Source organism: Panthera onca, chromosome A2, assembly GCF_046562875.1.
Source record: "Panthera onca isolate mPanOnc1 chromosome A2, mPanOnc1 haplotype 2, whole genome shotgun sequence".
In the NCBI taxonomy this organism is placed as follows: domain Eukaryota; kingdom Metazoa; phylum Chordata; class Mammalia; order Carnivora; family Felidae; genus Panthera; species Panthera onca.
The window spans coordinates 140734914-140760966 of record NC_138340.1 but is presented as its reverse complement, the minus strand read 5'-3'; the positions used below and the strand labels follow the sequence as shown (position 1 = coordinate 140760966).

General features: G+C 35.7%; 1 protein-coding gene across 1 annotated transcript in view; it reads left to right on the top strand.

The window, feature by feature from the left end:
- WASL (WASP like actin nucleation promoting factor) overlaps window positions 1-26053 on the top strand; it is a 61980-nt gene that overhangs the window by 5743 nt on the left and 30184 nt on the right. The window contains exon 2 of the mRNA XM_060633012.3: window positions 25588-25722. Coding sequence (XP_060488995.1) covers window positions 25588-25722 — 135 coding nt within the window. The remainder of the gene's footprint in view (window positions 1-25587; window positions 25723-26053) is intronic.

Here is a 26053-nt window from a genome sequence, read left to right as displayed (position 1 = left end):
ACTTAACTCTGTTCGTATATATAGTATAACAGAAATATATCCTGTTTCTATCTATTGTATCTGTCAGTATTATAAAATTAGTGGAGGATTAGTGACTATAATATTAGTATAGGAGAGTGAGATTATTTAGACAATATTAATTTCACTTTGGAGTTTATGTGTTATGTCGGAATTGTGACCCTTTTTTATTTATTTTTTTTTAACATTTATTTATTTTTGAGACAGAGAGAGACAGAGCATGAACGGGGGAGGGGCAGAGAGAGGGGGAGACACAGAATCGGAAGCAGGCTCCAGCCCAGAGCCTGACGCGGGGCTTGAACTCACGGACCGCAAGATCGTGACCTGAGCTGAAGTCGGACGCTCAACCGACTGAGCCACCCAGGCGCCCCAATTGTGACCCTTTTTTAAAGAGACCAAATAATTGGGTGTAGAGTAATGTTGAAGAGGCATATTTAGAAAAAAACCCTTTAGAAAATAGAAGCAATTGAAAGATGTGTAGTAACTTCATAGTTCAATTACTATGGCTTTCTGATAGTTTACTTAGTTTCTCAGTATCCTTGACTCCGGGGTTCCTCTGCTATAGTGATTTTTTAAACTTATTTTTAACTTGACCTGAAGATTTGCTATAGAAATATGTCTTTGTAAAAGGAGAACTCATTAAATACCAGATAAATTGAAACAAAATGGAAATATGAAAGACATCTAGGAATATAAACTGCTGTTAAAAATGATATGAGTTCAGAAATTATCATAAGCCAAGCACACAGTAATCTTTGGACAATGAAATGTTTTTCAAGTTTCATTTTACAGTTAAACCCTTATATTAGATTTGGAGAAGCTAAAACTATGTAGTATTTTTAAGTTTTAAAATAGAGGTGAAATTGTGTATTTGTCATGTCTTTGGTTCCAAAATAAAAAAATTTAAGTGAAATTCTCCCTCCACTATGGTGAATTTATGTTGCCATAAAATATCAGAGGATACCTAAATACTTGAGAAATTTTCATTATAGTAAAGGAGCTAATTGATTTGTATGCAACACATAAAGCTAATCAGAAATCCAAATTTCCACGGTTTTTATTAATGAAATATCATCGTCAAGTATTGAGGATTTATTGAGATGCTAACACTCCCCCAGTATCTTCAAATACATGGAGGGAGTAGGAAGATTCAGTTCTTACAACTATGTTGTTTCCTAAGTAGCTGGGGAGGACAAAAATCTTGTATAAAAAGATATGTTTCACTAGCCAGCATATAATAAAAAATTAAATAATAGGAAAGATAGATATATTACTGTGGCATTTGCTGCATCATTGTGGGCCTTGAACATGAGGACCTTAAATGGTATACAATTTGTCAGAAGCAAGGAACCACCTGAGTTCAAGTAGAGGGAAACGTGTAAGTTTAGAGTAGAAAATTGGCATGGAGTGTTAGGAAATATTGAATAGACTGGCTTGGCTAGAAATGAGAATAGTATTTGTTTCAGAACATAATGATAAGTTTGAAGGGTAAATTGAGGCCAGATTTTGGAAGAACTTGAACTTCAGACTTAGAGGTTAAACTTTAGTCCTTAAGTTACTAGTAAAGAGGCAAAAAAAGATTTTTCATTAAAAAGTATCAAGATAGGAAGGATCTAGAGATGGGGAAAATTAGAAATTACATTCATAATGGGAATAATTAAGTAACAGTTTAAAGTTTACTAAACATCTTATTCATTCTCTCAGCTGACCTGGCCTGGCTAAGGAACCGGAATTGTAGCAGCATCTAGAACAAAAAAAAGGGTTATGAGGGATAGTAACATGGTCTTTGTGCACATGGTGGACACTACCTGTTGCTGATAGCACTTTTTCTGCTGTGTCCAGATGCGGTCTATGAATACTCAGTGCATCGTACAGGTAGCCACTACCAGTCAGTCCAGGTTCACATAGATGAATGACATCTAGTTGCCATCCCAAGGTTATATAATGGCAATGTTGTGAAGGAAAGAATGGCAATATTCAGTTGGCTGTGTGAATTCCAGATGACAACAGAACCTCCTGATGGTAATAGCAAGATAGTAGAGATTGTAGGAGTAGAGCTTTTGGAATCCTTTGCAGAGTGTTGATTATTGAGGCCATGGGAGTGAATTCAGTCTGTGAAGGTGTCAGCGCAGGTCAAGATTGCAGAGGGAAGTAGTCTAACCCATATTTGCCTTGGCCGGCATGTGAGAAGGATGGGTTTCATTGAGGAGTTGGAGGCAGAGAGGTATGTTTTCTTTATCATAAAATTCGTATTGTACATGCTGTTCTGAAACTTAACTTTTTCACGTATATTAATATATATTTCATATGTTTCCATGTCCATTTGTATCTGTTGCATACTTTTTATTACTGCATCCTCTATTTTGTGAGTTTCTTGTAACTTACTAATCTCTGTTGGTGGGTGTATTAGTTTTCTGGGGCTGCCATAACAAAGTATCACAAACTGCATGGCTTATAAAAAGCAAAATTTATTCTTGCTCACTTAGGAGGTTAGCATTCTGAAATCAAGGTGTCAGCAGAGTTGGTTCCTCCTGGAGGCACTGAGAGACTTCATCCCATGCCTCTGTCCTAGCTTCTGGCATTGCTGGCAATCCTTGATGTTTCTTGGCTTTACTCACGACTCTAATCTCTACATATGTATTCACATGGTGTTCTTTACCTGTGTCTTCTCTTATAAGAATGCCAGCCATTGGATTAATGTCAACCCTAATGACCTCATCTTAACTTGGTTACATTTGTAAAGATCCTCTTTTCAAGTAAGGTCATATTCATAGATACAGGTGTTAAAATATATATATATATATATTTTAATGTTTGTTTATTTTTGAGAGAGAGAAAGTGGAGGGAGAGGCAGACAAAGAGGGAGACACAGAATCTGAAGCAGGCTGCAGGCTCTGAGCTGTCAGTACAGAGCCCAACGTGGGGCTGGAACCGCTAACTGTGAGATCATGACCTGAGCTGAAGTCAGACGCTTAACCAACTGTGCCACCCAGGAACTCCTCAACATATCTTTTAGGTAGACATAATTCAGCCCAGAGCAATAGGTATTTTTTTTCTCTCCAAGTTTTTGCCTTTAGAAACATATGTGTTTCTAAACATACAATGAACATTCAAATACATATTTTTATGTATCCTTTTGAAGTAATTCTATTGAATAAATTCTTAAGAAATTATGTCAGAGGGCATGAGCATTAAGAATGTTAATATATACTGCTGAATTGTTTTCCAAAACAGTTGTTTCTAAACTCCATATATTCTCATCAACACTAGGATTTAAAACTCATTTTCATTTTGACAGATTCACGGGTCCAAAAAAAAAATATATATATCTGTTTGGTTTGTAGTTTTTGGTGAAGTTAAACATCTTTTTATGTCTGTTGATAGATATTTCTTCTGTGAATTGTTTGTTCTTTGTTTTTAGACAATCTTTTTCTATTGGGTTTTTTCTTAGTGATTTGAAGAATTCTTTAGAGATGGTAATTGTATATTACAGTATTTTTTTTTTTTGCAGTTTGTCATTTATCTTTTGACAAAGCATATTTGGTATTCCTGGTCATTGCAGGGGTTTTAAAGTTTTGTAAAGTTAAATATAATAGTTTTTCTGTTATATCAAGTTTTTATTTAATAATGTGCTAGCTTAGAATTACAAAAATATTTACTCAGTTTTCTTAGTACTTTTATGTTTAAAAGTTGAAGCCTCCAGCTTAAATAGTGGATTCATCTATGTCTCCTTGCAGTTTTATCAGCTTTGGCCTCACATATTTTCATGCTCTGTTATTGAATGCAACATATTAAGTATTGTTATATCTCCCTATAGACATGGTCTCCTTATCATTATATAATGTCCCTCTTATACCTGATAATTTTCCTTGCTCTGAAACACACTTTGCCCAATATTAATATAGCTTTCTTTTATTTAGGGTTAGCATAGTATATTTTTCTCTATCCCTTTACTTTTAATTGCCTGTGTCTTTATAATTAAAAAAAAAAATTTTTTTGTAAACAGCATGTACTTGGCTCTTTTTTTTAAATCCATTCTGATAGTCTCTGTCTTTTAATTGGCATATTTAGACCATTTACATTTAAAGTAATTATTGATATAATTAGATTAATATCTACTATATTGTTAATTTTCTATTTGTTGCCCTTGTTCTTTGTTCCTTTTTTTCTCCTTTCTTTATCTGTCTTTTTTCTTTTTTTAATGTGTATCTTTGAGAGGGGAGAGCAGTGAAAGAGGGAGATACAAAATCCAAAGCAGTCTTCAGGCTCTGAGCTGTCAGCACAGAGCCAGATGTGGGGCTCGACCCATGAACCATGAGATCATGACCAGAGCCGAAATTGGACACTTGACCGACTGAGCCATCCAGGCACACCTGGTTTTAATTGAGCATTTTATATGATTCTATTTTCTTTCCTCTCAACATAATCGTTTTTACTTTTTAAAAAAATTTTTAGTGGTTTTCCTCCATTGTGCAATATATATTTATAATCAATCAAAGTTCAGTTTCCAGTAACACTATATTGCCTTGTGGGTGGTAGAAGTACTTTATAACATAAAACTCCCAGTTCTTCTATGTCATTCCTTATAATATTGCTGTCATTCATTTCACTGATCTATAAGCCATAATCACTGAATACATTGTTGCTGTTACCTATTAAAGCATTTATAAAGAAGAAAAATAGGGGCACTGTGGTGGCTCAGTTGGTTGAACGTCTGCCTTTGGCTCAGGTCATGATCTTGCTATTTGTGGGCTCGAGCCCTGCATCGGACTCCATGCTGACAGCTCAGAACCTGGAGCCTGTTTTAGATTCTGCGTCTCCCGCTCTCTCTGCCCCTCTCCCACTCATGCTCTGTCTGTCTGTCTGTCTCTCTTCTCTCACACACACACACAAATAAATAAACATTAAAAAAAGAAGAAAAATAAAAGATTTTATTTAACCTTCATTTATTCCTTCTCTAAAACTTTTTTCTTTCAAGTATATTCAAATGACCTATATCATTTGCTTCACCGTAAGGAACTTTTAGCACCTCTTGCAAGTAGACTACTTGTCTAGTAGGAACAAATTCTCTCAATTTCTGTTTGTCTTAAAAAATACTTTTCCACTTTTGAGGATAATTATGCTGGATACAGAATTGTAGATTGGTGCATTTCTCTTTTAGCACTTTAAATGTTTTACACCTTTCTCTTCTTGTTTGTGTGGTTTTTTGAAGAGAAATTTGATGCAATTCTTACCTCCAGTAGAGGGAGGAAATTCCTCCAATAAGAATTCTTAGGTTTATTTGAAATCATCCTGAATGAATCCTTAATTTTTCAAGCCTAAGTTTGATGCATCTAATGATTATGGTCTTTTTATTATTTTTGAGGAGAACTTAGAGAAGTTTGAGAAGCATAAGTTATTTTAATTCTTTATTTGATTAAACATACTCAGAATGATCTTAATTTCACATTGAAAGACCTGAAAATAATGCTGACAGTATATAGCTAATCAGTTAATATTTATTCAATTTCACCATCAGGAATTCACTATTAGAAAATATGGAAATCAGGGAATTGGCTTTATGCATACATACACCCACCTATATCCTGGAAGGCTCTGTTAGTGCTACATTTTTATTTAATTCTTACATTGTTGTATCTCTTCCTTGAGCTCAGACCAACCTATTTATTTCTAAAAACAATTTTTCCACAGAATGCGAGGAAACAGTTTGAATAACTCAAAATATTATGTAATATTCAGGTGTTAGATTTTGGAAAAAGATCTCTGATAGCAGTCAAGTGACTTATTATTTAAAAAATGACTTTTCTTTCCCATTAAAAATACAGTGCATTGTCCCATAATGGAGCCTGGTGACCATTAGCCACATGTGTCTGTTGAGCACTTGAAGTGTCATTAGTTCAAATTGAGATGTGCAGTAAATGTGAGATGCACACTCTATTTCTAAGACTTGGTACAAAAAAATAATAAAATATTTCATTAGGATTTTAATATTGAGGGGCTTCTGGGTGGCTCATTCGGTTAAGGGTCTGACTTTAGCTCAGGTCATGGTCATGATCTCGCGGTTCATGGGTTTCGCCTTGCATAGGGCTCTGTGCTGTTAGCAAGCAGGCTGCCTTCAATCCTCTGTCTCCTCTCTCTCCCTTTCTCCCGCCCTCTCTCTTTCTCTCTCTCTCTCTTTCTCTTTCTCAAAAATAAATATTTAAAAACAGAAAGATTTTGATGTGGGGGCACGTGGCTGGCTCAGTCAGAAGAACATGTGACTCTTGGTCTCAGGATTGTGAGTTCGAGCCCATGTTGGGTGTAGAGTTTGCTTAAATAAATAAACTTAAAAAAAAAAAAAGATTTTAATATTGATTATATGCTGAAATTACAAATTAAGAAATATATTCAGTTAAATATGTTAAAATTAATTTCATTACATTTAAAAAATTTTTTTTAATGTTTTATTTACTTTTGAGAGAGAGAGAGAGAGAGAGAGAGAGAGAGAGACAGAGTACTAGTGGGGAAAGGGCAGAGGGAGAGGGAGACAGAATCCGAAGCAGGCTCCAGGCTCCGAACTGACAGCACAGATCCTGATGTGGGGCTCGAACTCATGAACCATGAGATCATCACCTGAGCTGAAGTCAGATGCTTAACTGACTGAGCTACCCAGGTACCCCTCTACACATTTTTAATTTATATATTGGCTAGTAGAAAATTTGAAATTGCTTATGTGATTCACATTATATTTCTAAGTGCAGACTCAGGCAGTTTTCAAAATAATATTGATAAAAATGGAAATCATCTATGAACCCCATCATCCAGAACTAATTCTTATTAATGTTTTTGTGTATATCCTCCTAGCTTTTGGTTTTCATGAATTATTGAATGGTAAATGAACATGTGTACTTATTCTCAACAAACACCCCCTGACAAACACAGATGTTTATTTTTTTATTGACATTGTTTCATGTCAGTAAGTATACTGTTTTCAGTGGGCACATCCTAGAAGCTTGACCAATTCCCTAGAAATAGACAGTTATTTTTCTTTTCTTTCTTTTTATTCTAACATTCCCCCTAACATTTGTATGTGTATACATATATTCCATCTATCTTCACACACTTGATCTGTTATTTTACTTTGATAATTTCCAAGAAATAGAATTGCTTAAAGGGATAAGTGCATTTAAAAAAAATTTTTTTTAATGTTTATTTTTGAGAGAGACAGAGCACGAATGGGGGTATGGGGGGCAGAGAGAGAGGGAGACACAGAATTCGAAGCAGGCTGCAGGTTCTGAGCTTCAACGCAGAGCCTGATGCAGGGCTTGAACTCAGTGAGCTGTGAGATCATGACCTGAACTGAAGTCAGAAGCTTAACCGACTGAGCCACCCAGGTGCCCTGGCATAAGTGCATTTAAAATTGGATTTTATCTTGTCAGATCGCACTGACCAATAATTTGTGCCTTTTATTATGACAATCTAGTATATTCTTTGTAGTCCTAAGTAACATTAAACAAATACAAATAGCAATAATTATTAATTTAATTCCATAAAAAATGTTGTGATTTCTTAAGTATGATTTTCCTGAATCTCGGGTATTATTTTTCCAAGTTTAGAGATTTCTCAATTTTAAAATGAAAGTTAATGAATGAGAAGATAAATGCAACAAGGTACTTTACAATCAGAGTTTATGTATCTCCCTTATAAAGTGGGATATTACGGGTTTGTTTTTTCAAATAAAGCAAGTAAGAAGGTTGCATTAATATTTGTTAGTAGCAACTTTCCCTTTATTTAGCCACCTTGCAAACAAGATTGTATCAAACATAGAAGTAATTAGCTTGGTGGTTTGTTTTAAAAACTCATCACAATAAGGTATTTTTTTCACTTTTAAAACAGTTGAGGTAGAGGTGCCTGACTCAGTTGGTTAAGCATCTGACTCTTGATTTCAGCTCAGGTCATGATCTCATGGTTTGTGGGACTGAGCTCTGCGTTGGGCTCTGCGCTCATAGCCACAGCATGGAACCTGTTTGGGATTCTCTCTCTCCCTCTCTGCCCCTCCCCCATTCTTGCTCTCTCATGCGTGCTCTCTCTCTAAATAAATAAATAAACATTAAAAAATTGAAGTATAGGGGCACCTGGGTGGCTCAGTTGGTAAGCCTCTGACCTTGGCTCAGGTCATGATCTCACAGTGTGGGAGTTCAAGCCCTGCGTCAGGCTCTGTGCTGACAGTGCAGAGCCTGCTTGGAATTCGTCTCCCTCTCTCTCTGTCTGTCTGGTCTGTCTCTCTCTCTCTCTCTCTCTCCCTCCCTCTCTCTCCCTCCCTCTCTCTCTCCCTCCCTCCCTCTCCCTCTCCCTCTCCCTCTCTCCCTCCCCCCACAAAAAAAGTATAAATAAACATTTAAAAATTTAATAAATAAATAGATAACATTTAGATGGAAATTGAGAGGAGCTAGAATAGCCACAAAAGAAAAATGTTGGTCCACCATACCTGATTTTTAAGGTTTATAATAAAGCTATAATAATCAGATCAGTGTTATATTGGTATTATGAAAAAGGTTCCAGGTCAATTCAGTGATGGAGGATAAGGAAGGCTTGTCTCCCTCTTCTGTGGATGGAGGTTGAGGTGGAAGCAAATTCCTGTGATTGGTGGCTTTAAAATATTAGTAATGGGGATGCATTAACTTGGGGTTTTCACCATGTCATATAGATGTTTATGATTGATTGAAGTGCCAAGAAGAGAACTGTTGTCATTCTTCTAAAAATACTGTAACAATAATTAATATGATTCTAAGAAAGACACTCCTTTCAATTTAGTTGAGCTAATGAATGAATGCAAAATGCATATAAATACTGTGCTGGGACTAAGTGTACATAATTGGAGAATACATGGCCCTTGTTTTCAGAGGATGAATGGTGCATTGGCGAAACACCCTATGTAGGGACCTGTCACAAGTCAGTCAATGATATGTCCTTCATTGGATGTGTAAATGAAACGTTATGGGATTATGCAGAGGGAGAAGTGTTTGAGGACATAGTGGAAAAACTTGATTAAGAGTGTGCTATTTGAACTAGGTATATGGAGTTTGACAAGTTTCAAACATAATATTCCAGCAGAGTGAACATAATGAGTTAAGATGAGAAATATAGTATGTTTGGGCATTTGTAGATTATTTGGCTGCCATCTGTTATATCTTGGGTTAATAGCAGGAGGCAAAGGTGAAGTTGTTAATTGCCGCAGGTTAAGAAAGAGTTTGAATCCTTGCCAAAAAGTTGCCCTTTATTCTTACCAAAGAGAAACCTGTTCCGTTTTGAGCATGAATCTATATATTAAAAGATAATTGTCAAGAATTTATGGAGAATAGTGTCCTCTCAGGCTATTAAAATACATCAGGCCAAAGGAAGTACTGTATGAATTCAGCTCCACATTTATATGATTGCATATAATAGCATATATGTATAGTGAATAAAGTGTCTTTTCTCATTGATTTCCATTAAGAACTTGGAGGTATGAGAATTACTTAATATTTACTTTAAGAAACCAATTGTTAGTTAAAGCTCTTTGGCACAAATAACAGAAACTGGTTCTGGCTGGTTTAAGCAAAAAGGAATTTATTGGCTATCAGAGGATCCCATGGAATCCGGGACAGAATTGAACAATAAAACTTCAGGAGCAGCAGGAGGCTGGGAAGTTCTGAGAACAACAGCAGGAGTTGGTGGAACTTCTCTCAACTCCAGTCATCTCTTCCCTCAACCCGTTAGTCCTGTGACTCAGTTTGGAATTCTAAATTTTAGGGAGAGAATCTTAATTGAGCATAAGCACAGGTGCTTGTCCCTGGAGAAAGGAACTGAGTCTTTAATACCAGAAGTATTAGGGTTGGGGGACAGGCAGTACCTGCTTATGTTCTGTTTATCATGTGTATAAAAGTTAGTGAAAATTCTATTAAGATATAGTACATGATTATTTATTTGGTCTGTCACTCACCTAAACCTGCTTTAGATGCCATTGTAAAAAATATTTACTGTACTAAGGTGTTGTTTTTAGTTACAATTCTGATCCCAGATTTGCAGACTGTAGAGGTGTGAGGGTTTCTTTCATGTTTTCGCAGGCTTGGGTTTTTTTTCTGGTTCTCCTTATTTTTTAATTGACCAACTTGCTGAAAACAGGAAATGTTAGTTCTCTAATTACTAGTTTCTGTAAGCTAGTAGTAGAGCTTTAAAATGATCTGATTGGAAATATAGCAACTGATAATGTGAGTATCATAATAGTTAACATTCAAGAAGTACATACGATGACAAGCAGTTTTCTGAGTACTTTCTGTATTTCATTTAAATTTAATCACCCTATGATGAAGAAATTGTTCAGAACACTTTACATGTATTAACTAATTTACTCTATAACACAAAATTAAGTTAGTAATAGTATCCCCATTTTGCAGATCAGGAAATGGATTGGAAAGATGAGTATATAATTACCTAAAATCGCTTAGCAAGTGAGTGGTGGAATCCACCCCAGAATCTGTGCTTTAGTCCTCACGTTATTCTTCCCTGATATCTGTGATTCTCTACCCTTACTTTGTCCCCTGTCAGAATTCAGCATTTGCTTCTCAGCCTTTCTAGAGCACTTTATTTTTGTTTTCATTTCGGTACATTTCATTTGGTACATTTTCATTTTGTAGCATTCATTTAAAACATATCTCCCTAATTAGGTCACTGGAGACAGAGACTAGCCCTTAATTATTTTTCTGTTTTCAGTATATAATAAATATCTGTTAAATTGAATTTAATACTGTATTCAAATTGAGTCTCTAGTTAGCCAGACATTTTGGAATAAATATGATTTTATTCTTTTTATTATGAATATTCCTTTGTCTAATGATTCCAACTCTGTTCCACTCCTGACCTTATAAATTCTATGTCTTATTCCAATAAAGTATTTATATAAAATCTCTCCCTTGGATTTTCCAGAGCAGTACTATCCAATGGAACTTTTCATGATGGTGGACGTATTCTGCATTTGTACCATTTAATAAGTAGTCATCCATGGCTATTGAGCATTGGAAATGTGGCTAGTAAGACAAAGGGACTGAATTTTCAGTTTTAAATACCTGTGTGTGGCTAGTGAGCTCCTTATTAGACAGTGCAGCTCCAAAGAGCAGAAGGAAAAGGAGTCTAGTAGCATCTTTTCACCTCCTGCCTTAGGCATCTCCTGCCTAAGTCACTCACCTTGGCTCAAAATTAATTCTTCCCAAATAATTTATGCATTAAAAACATAGAACATTTAAGTATCCAAATATGTACATGGGATCCAGTCACCCATTCCATTTAGAGAGAAAATTATTAGCTTGCTGTTTTTGCCTTTATAGTGCTTAGTGTAACATTATAGAGTAGAATTAAATTGTATAAAATCCTAACATTTAACCCTGCCCCCCAAGTTTATGGTTTATTAATGATAAAAATCTTTTAAAAGAAAAAAAACATGATCTACCATTTATTTTAATACAGTCTGCTTCCTACTCCTTTGTAGTGGTTGCAATCGAACATCTAGTTAGGCATGTTCATTCAGTTTCAGTAATGATAACTGGAGTTAGAAATATTGGTTCATGCATTTTGAATAAAAAATGCCTTTTGAAACTAGCAACATTAAGCTTTCTGAGGAAGTATATGAAATTTGGTTTATTAAATGATTTCAAATTATTGAGTAGATCATTACTGATGTTTAACACTATAATTTTAAGTCTGAAGTTGTTAACAAGGGATAAAATTTTTAATTGAAACATAATTGAAATACAGCATCATATTTTAGGTATACAGCATCATGATTCAACATTTATATGCATGGCAAAAGGATCACCATAATAGATCTGGTTACTGTAAAGTGTAAACCTTAAAAACAACCTTAGAAAGGTCCTTGGGGCACCTGGCCAGCTTAGTCGGTAGAACATGTGTCTCTTGATCTCAGGGTTGTAAATTCAAGCCCCAGGCTGGGTGTAGAGATTACTTAAAAATAAAATCTTTGAAAAAATAAGAAAGATTCTTGCCTCTCTTTTTTTTTTTCTTTTCTAATAATTCTTACACATCATGTATGAGTCTCAAATTTTGAATCTAAAGTCTTTAGGTTGTATGTTGAATTTAAATTCCATTTACTCTCAGATTAATTTCTTTGCATGTTCTTCCCCCACCTTGATTGTACATATGGAAGTCAAGCAAATTAAATGTATGTATATATATATGTGTATATATAATATATGATATATAATGTGTACAAAAGAAATGTGTATACATATTACACATAATTTATATACTTCTATTTATATTATATAATACATGTAATATGTATACACATCCTTATTACTGTCTTTAAAAGCTTGGATAATTATGAATTGCTGCATATAGAATAACAAATATGGAAGACAAAACCGACTGAATTTTATTTAAACTTGCTGTCTTGATTAATCATGTTAAGAGTTCAAAAGACTCAAAGGGAAAGTTTATGAAAGAAGCCATAGACTTTGGCCTTCATTACAGACATAGGCTATCTTTTTATAATAGCCAAAGTTTGCCTTTTTATTACTTTATGCCTTTAGATATTATAGTATGTTATTTTCAGCAATGTTCACTTAATTTTTAAGGGAAGGCTTTTTGGGGTGCCTGGGTGGCTCATTCGGTTAAGTATCTGACCGGCTTAGGTCATGATCTCACAGTGTGTGAGTTCAAGCCCCATGTGGGACTTTCCGCTTTCAGCACAGAGCCTGCTTTGGATCCTCTGTCTGCCTCTCTCTTTGCCATGTGCTCTCTCGCTCTCTCAAAAATGACTTTTTTTTTTTTTTTTTTTTAAAGGAAGGCTTCTTAAAAGCTGCGAGAAATTCTTCCTGGGTTACAGTTTTTAGATCACAAAGATCTTTTTTTCACCCAGACTTCTACCATGATATGACTTGAGTGGGTCTTTTTCTTTTTTGTGTGTATTTTCACATCAATATTTAATTTTTTGAAAAACTCAAATACTCACATGGTATAAAATCAAAATATATGAAAGTGAAAAGTTTCTCTTCCATGCTATCTTACATTTGCCTCATCCTTCCTCCCCTCACAAAAAACCTTTGCATATACAAAATAGGTAGCAACTGTGTCCATTTTGAGTTTTATGCATACTAGGCAAATATTGATTCTTGCTATTGTGCACAAATGTTAACATACTACACCTTTCATTTTACATCTTGCTTTTTTCTCACATAACAATGTATCTTGAGGATTTTTCCTTATTACTTAGAACCTCTTCATTCTTTTATTTTTTTAGCAGCTGTATTGTATCTCATTGTATAACTAAATTGTAGTTTATTTAATGAGTTGTGTGGGTATTTTTCTTGATGACCTAGAAAGTTCGAGTTGCCTGAGTAATTTTGGATAATATTAAGGTTCTGAAGATCTGAATTAATAAATGTAAGATTTGAAATATTTTGTTGATTTTGATGGAAGTCTTTCTAAAATGTGTTAGTTCTTTACCGTGGTTTAGTACAACAGAACAAACACATTACTGAACTTACTTTAACTCCTATGTGATAAAGTAGGTCCCTATGTGAATATTTGAGGTACCATATATTTTACTCTGCTATATTTTCTTGCTCCAAAAGAAATACATCATTATTACAGGATGCAAATTGCCTATCATGCTTCATCTGATGAACTTATCCATTTTGATTATGGTTAAGACTTAACTTTTTTGGGGTTATTGTGAATCAGTTATAGCTCTTCTTTCATACTGTATGTCACGCTATCTTTGCTTATGTAATATTTCTCATTCCTGCTAATTATTAGATCCTTTCATCTCAGTATTTTTTAGATATTTTGCCTGTAGTTTTTTGAGTATGTGGGCTCTACTGCAGCGGACTTATGGCAGATCTGTCCAGGAAACGCTCACGTGGGCTTCCTTTCAGAGAATTTTTGTTAGTACCAATGCGATGTGTACTAGTGGGGAAACTCTGGTACTAGTTACGTCAGAGATCGTAACTTTTCCTGTTCCAAGTATTCATTTATGTTGAGTAGAGTTGACACATAGCATTACGTTAGTTTCAAGTGTACAACATATCTCACCACCAAAAGTGTAGTCACCATCTGTCACCATACAGTGTTGTTATAATAGTATTGACTATGTTCCCTGTGTTTTGTTTTGTTTTTAGTGTTTATTTGTTTGCGAGAGAGAGAGAGCGAGAGAGAGAGCGAGAGAGCGTACACAACCAGGGGAGGGCAGAGAGAGAGGGAGACAGAGAATTTGAAGCAGGCTCCAGGCTCCGAGCTGTCAGCACAGAGCCCAACTCAGGGTTTGAACTCACGAGCTGTGAGATCATGACTTGAGCCAAAGTCGGACACTGAAGGGACCGAGCCACCCAGGTGCCCCTGTGTTCTCTGTGCTTTTTTTTTTTTTTTAATGAACTTTGAACTTCTCAGCATATTTGATTCCTATAGACTTTAAAAAAATGTTTTTTTAATGTTTGTTTATTTTTGAGAGAGATAGAGACAGAGTGCAAGCCGGGGTGGGCCACAGAGAGAGAGGGAGAGAGACAGACAGACAGACAGACAGACAGACAAAGAAGTCTTAAGAGGCTCCAGGCTCTGAGCTGTCAGCACAGAGCCCGACGCGGGGCACAAGCTCATGAACTGCGAGATCATGACCTGAGCCGAAGTCAGGTGCTTAACCGACTGAGCCACCCAGGCCCCCCTCCTGTAGACTTTTTAACTCTAGATTTCATTTTATTCTTTAGCATTTCCTGGCCACTAAAAAATATTTAACCTAACCATTGGTGTAGTTTGAGAGGGTCTAATTACCTAACCAGTCCACTGACTTTTGAAGAGAATCTTCTTGGTAAGGCCTAGTGAAAAGAGGAACTGCTTCCTCCTGAAATGGACTAAAGTGCCTTGTTAGGCAAGCTCATGTTGCTTATTCTCATAAATAGTAGGATATTAACTGTAGGTTAAGTTATAACACTTTTTGAGGGAGTCAGGGAAGGGATATGATAGATGACATCTGAACTGAGGTTTGAAAGGTGAACAGAATTAGCCAGGTAAAGGGAGGGTGAGAGAGGGTGTTTTGCCTTTGGGAGCAAAGAACTGAAATGGAAAATCAGGACATGAGAGAGGATACTGATTAGTGAAAGATGGTGCCCTGTGTCTTCAGTATACAGTGTGAGAGGTGAGAATGAGGTGGCACATGCATTTCTTTCTGTGATTGGGAACAAATTATCACCTCCATCATTTCGCTAATATTCTGCACTGGTCAGACCACATGTACCTATAGACTGATAAGGGCAACCAGACTGATAAGGTATCCATAAATCAGGTCAGACGAGAAATGACCAAAATAAATTCTTGCTGAAAAAGAGATGACCTGAGAAGTAGGGTTGTTGGGGCACATCTTTATGAAAATGAAAATGTTATTGCCACTACACATATATGATATGCTGTGATTAGTGGGGGAATAGTTTACATCTCCAGTTTTGTAGCATTGTAGCCACAGTAACTAGCACTGCGCCTGTCACATAGCAAATGTTCAACAGATATTTAAATGAACGATTAAAGATTAAATACCTGTGGGTGGGAATTGCCAGGAAAACAGGTTTAGGTTCAGTATCTATTTTCTGAGTTGCTCAAGAATAAGAGTTTTTCCCTTCAAGTTGTGAATTCTCCATTGGAGCAAGCATTCAAGCAAATGTTATTTAATTGTCTGTTAACAATATCACGTGAAGAATTCTTACTTTGGGTAGAAAGTTAACTATAAAGACTCTTGCAACCCATCCACATTAGACCCACACATTGCCAGTGACCTTTCAAACCTTTTTTTTATTGAGTGGTTTTTTGAAGTTGCTCAGCCGCAGTTTTTTTCTGTTGATAAAGTCACTGCATGTTAAAAAGTTACTACATTAAGTTTGGTTTGGCAAAAGGAACATATTGAGTTAGCTCTTTTTTTTTTTTTTTTTTTAGATACAAAATCCTGTTGCTGCAATTGGTGCATTATATTGTTACTCCAAATAAGGCTGATCCACGTTTTGTGGCCTGAAACTTACATAATTTGGAAGGGTTCTCTTTAAAAAAAGAATCCAAAATTAAATATAAAAATGGTGATTTAGTATGAGAAAAGATAACAACAAAAAAAATACCATAAACATCACAAAATCCAGAAAAATGGCTTATTATTATAACTTATTTCTATTACTATTAATTGATACACTTTCTTGATATTTTTTTTCCTACTTATTTTGGCTATCTATTCATTGAGCACCTCTTTACATGACAACAATTTTGTATTTTCTATAGAGAGATCCTTTCTTCTTGCACACGGCTTAGCAAACTATAGCCTGCTTGTGTCGGTAAATGAAGTTTTATTGGAACATAGTCATCTCCAAATTACCTATGGCTGCTTTTGCACATGCTATGGCAGCAGAGATAAAAGAGGCCAAAGAGCCCACAAGCCTAAAATATTAACTATCTGGTATTTTATAGAAAAGACTCCTGCTCTAGTATGTTTGATCAAAATATTGATAGTTGTGAAGCTCAAAGAAGTTTCCTTAAACTAGTTACTGGTACATCTTTAATTTCCTTCACTTTGTTTAGAGGATGCTTCTTGCCTGGGGAAAAAACTCCAGCTCTTGATCTTAGGTGGCTGGACCACTCTCCTTTCCCCAGAAGTGTTCAAAGTTTGGTCTTAGTGTGCCACCCCAGCAGGGTGCTAAATAGCAGTCATTCATACCTTTTCCTTGGGGTTAAAGATTGGGTCTGGGAGCATTTTGTGTTCCAAGAGGGACAGGTTATTTGCTGGGGCTGGACGGATGTCGAGGTAGTGCATCCTTGATGGAAGTACCAGGATGACCTCCAAGAATAGCTACAGAGGAGCCCTTAAGCATGTGGCTGGGGTTGCTGCTCCTTCATGTGCTCCCCAAAGGAGAACAAACCAAATTTTGTAAGGGACACTTCCAAGTAAAAGATTCTGAAACTTAAATGAATTGGCTTCTTGGTAAATCTGCTTATGTCTCCAGGTCGTATAACTTACATCTGTTTGAAGTTTTTCTCTCCATAAAGATCCTTTTTTCTCATGCACTAGTAGTCCTCTATTTGCTACCGCCACTGACTTTCCCCTGCCCTCCTCCAAAATAAGGTAAACCAAATGAGATCAATAGAGGGATAAAATTATATTAAGGATATATAGTTCTTTGAAAATCATTTAGATGTGATAGGTCAAAAATCTAACAAATTAGTAACTGGGATAAATCAATGAGTAGTGTGTGGTGAATATAAAATGAGCATCTGATTGTGAAATTCATCCAGAGCTGACCAATATGAACTTTGAGAAATAAATTGACCTCTTCTGTAAAATGAAGGGATTGGATTATACTCTGGATAAATTTATGGTGAAATGATACTGGGTTCAGGAACACTGAAATCCTATCAGTGACCAAAGTAACAACCTTCCACCTTCTCTTCCCAAACTGTTACTTGCGCAGGAAAGTGGTAGCAGAATAAAAAATATATATTTAATAATATATAAATAAATATATTTTATAATAAAAATGTATAATATACTTAGGTCTTAAAATATAACATACTTTATATTATAGCATAATATACTTTGTATATTTTATAATGTATTTTGTACACACACACACACACGCGCGCGCCCGCATTTTCTTGTTGCCAGAGCTTGGGGCGCAGCCGGTAATTGTTAAACTTTGGTCAGCTGAGGTGGTAATCCTTGGGACCGTCCTTCCCATCTGCACCTTCATTCCCTAAAAATTGAAACCCACAGAAGAGGAAAGAAGAAAAACTCCCTAAAGCATGTCTACTTAAGCTACAGAGAAGGGAAAGGCAGAAGAGAGCAAGCTGCACCTATTTGCTGCCCGTCTACTACAGTGTCCTGTCTATTTGCAAACATAACCCAGTCTATATTGAGATCACTATTCCTCTCACCTTTATATGATTATCCTTCAAGTAGAAAACTAAGAGGATGTAAACTTTGCCATTTGTGGTTTTAGCATCTATAATTTTGATTGCAGGTAATGCTAAAGATCTTTGCCACATAATTTACAGCTTTTTGATGTATGAATTTAAATCACAGACACCATATGAGATTGATGTGTGGCCATGACTGGTTTAGTGAGTGAGCTTAGTCTCTTGTCCAGTACATATCTTTTAGTAAGGCTTTTGGATGTAAAATGCATTTAAACAATGATTCCAAAAAAGAAAGTGCATTGATAGTGAGAGTGAGCTCTAAAACTTTTACGATTTATAGATCAAAATTTCTGGGGTGCTGGGTGGCTCAGTTGGTTGAGCGTCCAACTTCGGCTCAGGTCATGATCTTGCAGCTTGTGGGTTCAAGCCCCGCGTTGGGCTCTGTGCTGACAGCTCAGAGCCTGGAGCCTGCTTCAGATTCTGTGTGTGTCTCTCTCTGCCTCTTCCCCACTCACACTCTGTCTCTCCTTCAAAAATAAATAAACATTAAAATTTTTCTGAAAACTTTACTGGTAATTTTAAACACATGTCCAGTATAAATGAAATGGAGGAAGGAGCTAGAACCATCTATACTATGTTATTATTATATTCAAATAATCTCCTACATGTTGCTGCAAACAAACCACCTGAAAACTTTGTGACTTAAAAGCAGTACTGATTTATATTTTATGATTCTGTGGATTGGTGGGGTGTCTAGTTTGTCACCTATGTTCACTCATGCAGTGGCATTCAGTGGGCAGTCCAGTGGGAACGAGGCTTGGCAAGGACAGGTAATATGATGGGGCCGGCTCTCCATATGGTCTTTCACCCCAAGATTTTAGGGCAGCAGTTCCAGGAGGGCAAGCCACTACGTACAAGTAGTTTTCAAGCTTCTGCTTATATTTGTTGAGGCTCTATTGTTCAAAGCAAATCATATGGACAAACCCAGGGTCCTTGGGCGGGGTGTGGGGGTGGGGAAGAAGAGTATACCAGAACTGAGATACTAAGAGACATCAAAAGCCATTATAGGAATGATAAACCACTCTACTACATCTCTAGACAAAGTCTCCAAACTGCACATGGCTGTTTATCTCTCTAAACCACAGAGGTGAGCCATGTTTGATGATATTTTAATATGAAGTCTGTGACTTCATTCCATGCCACTCTTCTCTTTCTTACCTACTCAGATTAGCACTTTCCCATGGTAGGGTCTTTGTTGATCTGTCTGCAGTGGAATGCTATTTCCTCTCCTCTTCCCTCCACCCCTTTGCTCGCCTGACTCATTCAGTTTCATCCTTCAGGTAAATTGTTACTCTTGGGCAGCCTTCCCATGCTGGATAGGTTTTACATTTTTCCTGTATGATGCATTTTTCCTTTATAGCATTTGTAATCATTAACAATGTCTTTGTGCCTATTAGAACACATTTCATGAGGACCATGTCTGTAATAAATTTTTGTGCTTGACCTCACTTTCATTCACCCCCACCCCCATTTATCACAGTTCCGTGTACATAGTAGGTGCTCAGTAAACATTTGGTAAATGAATATGCCTAGCATGGTCGTTTTCTTAAGTAGCTACTAAGGCCTAAAACACCATTTCTGCTTGATCCATAAGACAGCAGCTGTTTTCTTGTGGCTTTTATACACACACACAGACACACACACACACACACACTTGAGATTCTGTTACTTACTGCTTTTGTCCACTTTCTCTTTTAATCCTCCAACTTTGCTTTTTAAAAATTACGGTTTCTTGTGGAGTCTTCTGTCTTTGATGTATTCTTTTTTAATCTCTACCTTTTTCTATTTTCCTTTCTCTTTCTGGTTATTTCTCATTGTGGAAATTACCAGGTGATAAAATCTGCCCTTTCCAGAGTAAATTATTGGTGTTTTCTTTTCCTGGGTAATTTTTACTGATACTTTGCAATCAGGAGTCTTGTTTCTATTTTTTTTAAATTGCTGGTTTCTGTGTTGGGTTTTTTAGGTGGCTGTGTAACTAAAGCATTGTTATACTTTAATTATTTAGAAAATTGCTCCTTGAAATCACTGCACAATTAAACAATTATAAGAATTCAATCAAATTCCTCGTTTACATGATTTTTAATTTCTTAATTGAAGTATAACCAAATTTTTTCTTTTTCTTTTATAATTCCTTTTATGTTTCATATCAAAATTTCATATTTATGATACTAATGGGTCATTTCATGTGAATATATCGTCAGAGTATTTAGGAACATTTAAAGCAGTTTTATATAATAAGAAAACTTAGGATGGATTTTCCTGGATTAGATTTTAGGAATTTGGATACACACACACACACACACACACACACACACACACATAAAAGCTGGAGTGTTTTGGCTATTAATCTAGACTATCATGTCCATAGGAAAGACTTATGTTTTCAATCCTGTGATTTTTTTCCCCCCATACTCTGTTTATCTTGGATATTAATTGAAAATATATCTTTAAAAATGATTTCCTTCAACAACATTGTATATTTATTGGATTATTAAAATAATATTTGTAGACAGTTGTTCATTATTAAGTCATCTTAGTACTAAGTAGGCAGTTGGTCAGGCAAGGATCTACAAGACCTAGTATCTTCCAGTCTTTTCCCTGTCATTAGCTGATCCTGTAATAAAAGAAACGTCTGTTTTCCTAGTCTAAAATTCTTATTTTGACCTGTTATATAACATGATCGTTCTGATAATGTGAAAAGAATGTAAACTATAGAAGTGGTGAATCTTTGTGATTTAAGTCTTTCTTACTCAGGATGAAGCTCCCTGTAACAACGTTGGTATGAGTATAGAAGGAATTGGAAGAAGTAGTGATTTTCTTAGTTTTGAGTCAGTGTGGTAGTAGCTAGTATACGTACAGGTAGAACCACCGTCCCAAGACTCATGGCTGTGGAAGGAGGCTGAGAGTCTTCCACTTTTATGAATCATTTGGGCTTTAGAATTTTTTAATCTCATACTTACAGAAAAGTTGCAAATATAGTACAAAGAATTCCTGCATATCCTTCATCCAGATTTGTCAAGCATTTATGACATTTCGTTAGGGTTTCTTCTGTCTTATGTATGTACACATATATATATATACAGTTATTTTCAGAACCAGTTGAAAGTAATTGCCGGTATCATACCCCTTTATAATGCTTCATATGTGTATCCTAAAATCAAGGACATTATCATAGTATTAGTATCAAAATCAGAATATGTAATTTTTAATTTAACAAATGTTTGCTTACTTGGAGCAAAGTGTAGGTGAAGTGAAAATATATATATTCTTGCAAAACCGTTCAGGTGCTTAAGGGAATTACAGTCCACTAAAATGAATAATCAATACAGCAAATTAGTCTATTTTAGAATAAGTTGTGGTACAATAAGATTTACACAAGATATTCAGAAAGAAGGTGCTCTAGAAAAGTGAAGGAAAAAACCAGTCATTTAACATAGGGAATTGGGGAAATAGTTCTTGACTGGTGCAGAGTCTGCCTGAGAGGTAGAAGTGCACCATTGAAGGACAGTGGGAGAGATCCACATCCCAGAGTTCATCCTTTATCTTCTGTCTGCTCTTGACAATGAAAGTTCTGAGGATGAATGTGTTATTTCAGTAACTTAGTACTGAAATATCAGGACTGTGTATGATAGGACAGGTTCTGTTTCTACAAAAGCTGATATATTACTTGTTTCCTTTTAATTAACAAATTTTAACCCTAATATTATTGGGCTAATAAGAAATAGATTTCTTTTCCTAAGCACTTGTCCTCAGGTTGTTTTTCAATAATACCTCTCAGTTATGAGAGACCAGATGTAACGGAGTTGAATAGCTGTAATTTCTTTAAAGGAATGGAAGGAATGTTTTCAAAAGCTTAATTAAGTCACTGTCAATCTAGGGCTTAAGGGATAGTCACTGTTTTAATGTTTCTAGCATTTATATATTAAATTTTATATGTGTAAGCTATTCTTGCATTTACTATAATTTTCCTGAATTAATCAGAAAGGGCTTTATATAATTTTCAGACTTTGCTAGTTGAAGATAAAAAGGGCTGAAAGAGGCATATACTGACAGTATGATTGTAGTAGAAATTTGAAAATCCAGTTATTGAAAATAGCTTCTGATTACAGGTGGGTTCTTCAGTATTAAAATTCTATAAATTGTTTTAGAATAAGGTTTATTCTGCTAACCACGTTTATGTGGAATGCTATTAAACTGTTTCACAGGTCTTTATTTCTCAAGCAGATGTTTTAAGAATTTGTTTTACATTTATATAAATGTTTAAATGTAGATTTTTAGTTTTTGTTACTTTTTTTTAGGTTCACATATACATTTTACATGTTAATGTTTGGTCATTTGGCAAGGGGATTTCCATAATGGAATTTCAGACTCTATTTGATAATCCGTTTTTTTCTTTTCTGAGCTGTTACTTCTTGTTTTTTGGTTAAAAAGAAAAGTAAAAGGATTTTTTTATTTTTTTCTTGGTATCTAGTTTCCTAATTTCTTTTTAGAAATGAATGCCTTTTGACAGCATCATACTAAAAGGACAGTAATTTATATGAATTTGCCTTAGAAAACAAATTTATTCATCTGAGTTTTGAATCCTTCAGTCTGTTCTTTAATACCTTTGGGTCATATATGCAGAATCCATTTGTTTTTGGTTGAAGTTTTCAGTGTTAGGAGTTTGAGGTCGGGGAGCCCAAGCAGAAAATGATACGTGTTATACTTGGAGAAGAACAAAGTATGCTTTGAGCAAGCCAAAGGCATAGTGTCCTTTTTTAAGCCCAGCATCCTAGTATATACATTTGATATGTTTCAAACTATCTTTATAATTTTTTTAATGGCTCTTGTGGAAATTTTCTTGCTGCTTTGTGTGCTGTCAGTGACTATCAGAAATTCAAAGATGAGTTTGTGGTCTATAAAAGTTAAAAACATAACACGGAGCACTGTTAGTTAGGAAAGTCTTTATACAATTTTGATTCCCCAAAAGTACACTCATCTTACATTTCTGACTTTATTATTATAACTAATATATATAAACTCTGTGTATATGAGTCTGAAAGTTCCCCAGCCATAGTTAGGTAACCCAAAACAACTTTATTTCTAAATCTAATATAGTCTGTTTCCTTTTATAATGACCAGTATTCATTGAACTGGTATACTATAATTACTTAAATCATCTCTTACTTCTGGTTTTTAAATTCCTTTTATTTAAAAAACTGTAACTAGTATATTCGTATAAACATTTTGTTTCATATTTATATAAAAATAACAAATTTTTGAGGTATTTTAAATTATTTCCTTGATTTCCCATTTAGGAGTGCAATCACTAGATTTAAATGTTTATTTATTTTGAGAGAGAGAGAGACACTCATGCAGGTGAGGGGCAGAGGGGGAGAGAGAGAGAGAGAGAGAGAGAGAGGGAGAGAGAGAGTGTCGCAAGCAGGTTCTGCTCTGTTAGCACAGAGCCCAGTGGCGGGGCTCAATCTCACAAGCCGTGAGATCATGACCTGAGCCGAAATCAGGAGTTGGATGCTTAACTGACTGAGCCACCAGGTGCCCCTGAAATCAGTAGATTTAGACCCAAAAACATGATTATTACTTTCAGAGGATTTGTAAGTGTGGTGTATCATTCTGACAGAAACTAAAATTGAATAGTTACTTCCTAGATTATACTATAAAAGAAACTTTATTTATTTATTTATTTATTTAAAAGCTTAAAGGAGATTTTTTTTAAGTGTATTTATTTTGAGGGAGGGAGGGAGAGAGAGAGGAAGAGAGAGGGAGAGAGAGAGAGAGAGAGAGAGAGAGAGACTGAACCAGTGAGGGAGAGCCAGAGAGAGAGGGAGACGGAGGAAACTAAGCAGGCTCTGTGCGGACAGCAGAGAGCCCAACGCAGGGCTCAAACTCACGAACCGTGAGATCATGGCCTGAGCCAAAGTCGATGGATGCTTAACTGACTGAGCCACCCAAGTGCCCCTAAAAAAAAGACTTAATTTAGAATTAAACTAAAGTTGGGGCGCCTGGGTGGCTCAGTCGGTTGAGTGTCTGACTTCGGCTCAGGTCATGATCTCATAGCTCATGAGTTCGAGCCCCGCATCTGGCTCTGCTGACAGCCCAGAGCCTGGAGCCTGCTTCAGATTCTGTGTCTCGCTCTCTCTCTGCCCCTAACCCACTTGCATTCTGTCTCTGTCTCTCTCAAAAATAAATAAACATTAAAAAAATTTAAAAAAAAAAAGAATTAAACTAAAGTTTCCATTATTTTATGTTACTGTCATGAGTGAGGTGGCAACGTGGTAGAAGTTAATGTGCTGTGTTCCTTGCATGTAACAATTAGCTTCTTTCTTACATGTCTGAAAGGGTACTAGTTAGCTATATCCTTGGAAAAATTGGTACAACGATCACTCAAATAATTCTTCATGTTTTCAGTATAGCTTGCAAGCTAAGTGGCCATGTGCAAGTCACTTAATATCTTTTTTCCCTCAGTTTTACCATCTTTAAAAAAGGTGATATTAGAATCTGTCTTCCAGGATGGTATGATCAAAGTGTCCAGCATTATAATTTAGTAACCACAAATTTTGCTTTCGTTTGATTTAGTACCATACTAAAGTAGTTAACTGCTATACAGACATCAACCTTTACTAACACTACTACTTCATTACTTAAATGTTCATTTTATTGGAAAACAGTGTAGTAGTCCTCCTTTGCCCATGGTTTTGCTTTCCATGGTTTCAGTTACCCAAGGTCAATTGCAGGTTAGAAGTGGATGATCCTCCTTCTGACATATTGTCAGAAGGTCAGTAGTAGCCTAATGCTACATCATAATACCTATGCCTTTACCCCACTTCATTTCCTCACATAGGCATTTTATCATCTCACATCACAAGAAGGATGAGTATAGTACAATAAGATAATTTTGAGTAAGAGACCACATTTACATAACGTGCATTACAGTATATAGTTGTAATTGTTCTGTTGTGTTATTAGTTGTTAATCTCTCAGTGCCTAATTTATAAATTAAACTTTATCATAGCTATGTATCCACAGGGGAAAAAAACATAGTATATATGGGATTTGCTACTATCGGCAGTTTCAGGCTATCCACTGGAGGGTTTTGGAATGTATTCCCCATGGATAAAGGGGGATTGGGGATTATTGTATTTTGCAAGGAGTAAGTACAGGATCCGAAGTCACAACTTGCCTGGATTGGAATTTCAACTCTGCCGGTTAGCTGTGTGATTTGGAGTAAATTATGTATCCCTTTAACTCTGAGGTTCTCAAGCATAAAATGAAATTAGTAATAAAATTTAAATGGAGGTGTATTTAAAAGTGCTTAACACGGTTTCTGATACATTCTAAGCAGCAATAAATGTTTCTTTCCATAGTTATTTTTAGCATAGTTATTGTGTTATTTATTACTGAATAAGTAATTTCTTCAAAAAGTAACAATAAATGTTTATTATCCCCTTGTTCCTATGAGTCACAAATTCAGAAGCAACATAGCTGGGTGGTTCTGGTTCCATGTCTCTCATGAGGTTGCAGTCAGGATGTCAGCAGGGGCTGAGGTCATCTGAGTGTTATTTTGAACCTAATGGCCATAAATTTTACATTTTCCAGACTATGTCTTCAGCGGTGGTACAGTTATATGCAGCAGATCGTAACTGTATGTGGTCAAAGAAGTGCAGCGGTGTTGCTTGTCTTGTTAAGGACAATCCACAGAGATCTTATTTTTTAAGAATATTTGATATTAAGGTGAGTTTTGTTTTGCTTCCACTTTAAACTGTAGGTGCTTAGGTTTTTTATTTCAGTTACGATTTTTACATATATTTATGTATGTTACGTATGTAATTTTTGTTTATCCTGTATGTATGGTTTAATACTTTTTACATCTTGGGCTTTCCCTACATGCTCTCTTTCTAATGATACTCTTCTATTTCATCTTGTCCCATACAGAGTAGTATAAAGTCCTTTCAAGGAACTATAAAAGCGTATTTTAGTTTAGTATGTACTGTTAGTTACTTCAGCCTAGGCTTAAAGCATAATACAGTATCTATAATAATGTATTTGCTACCCATTTTTCCTT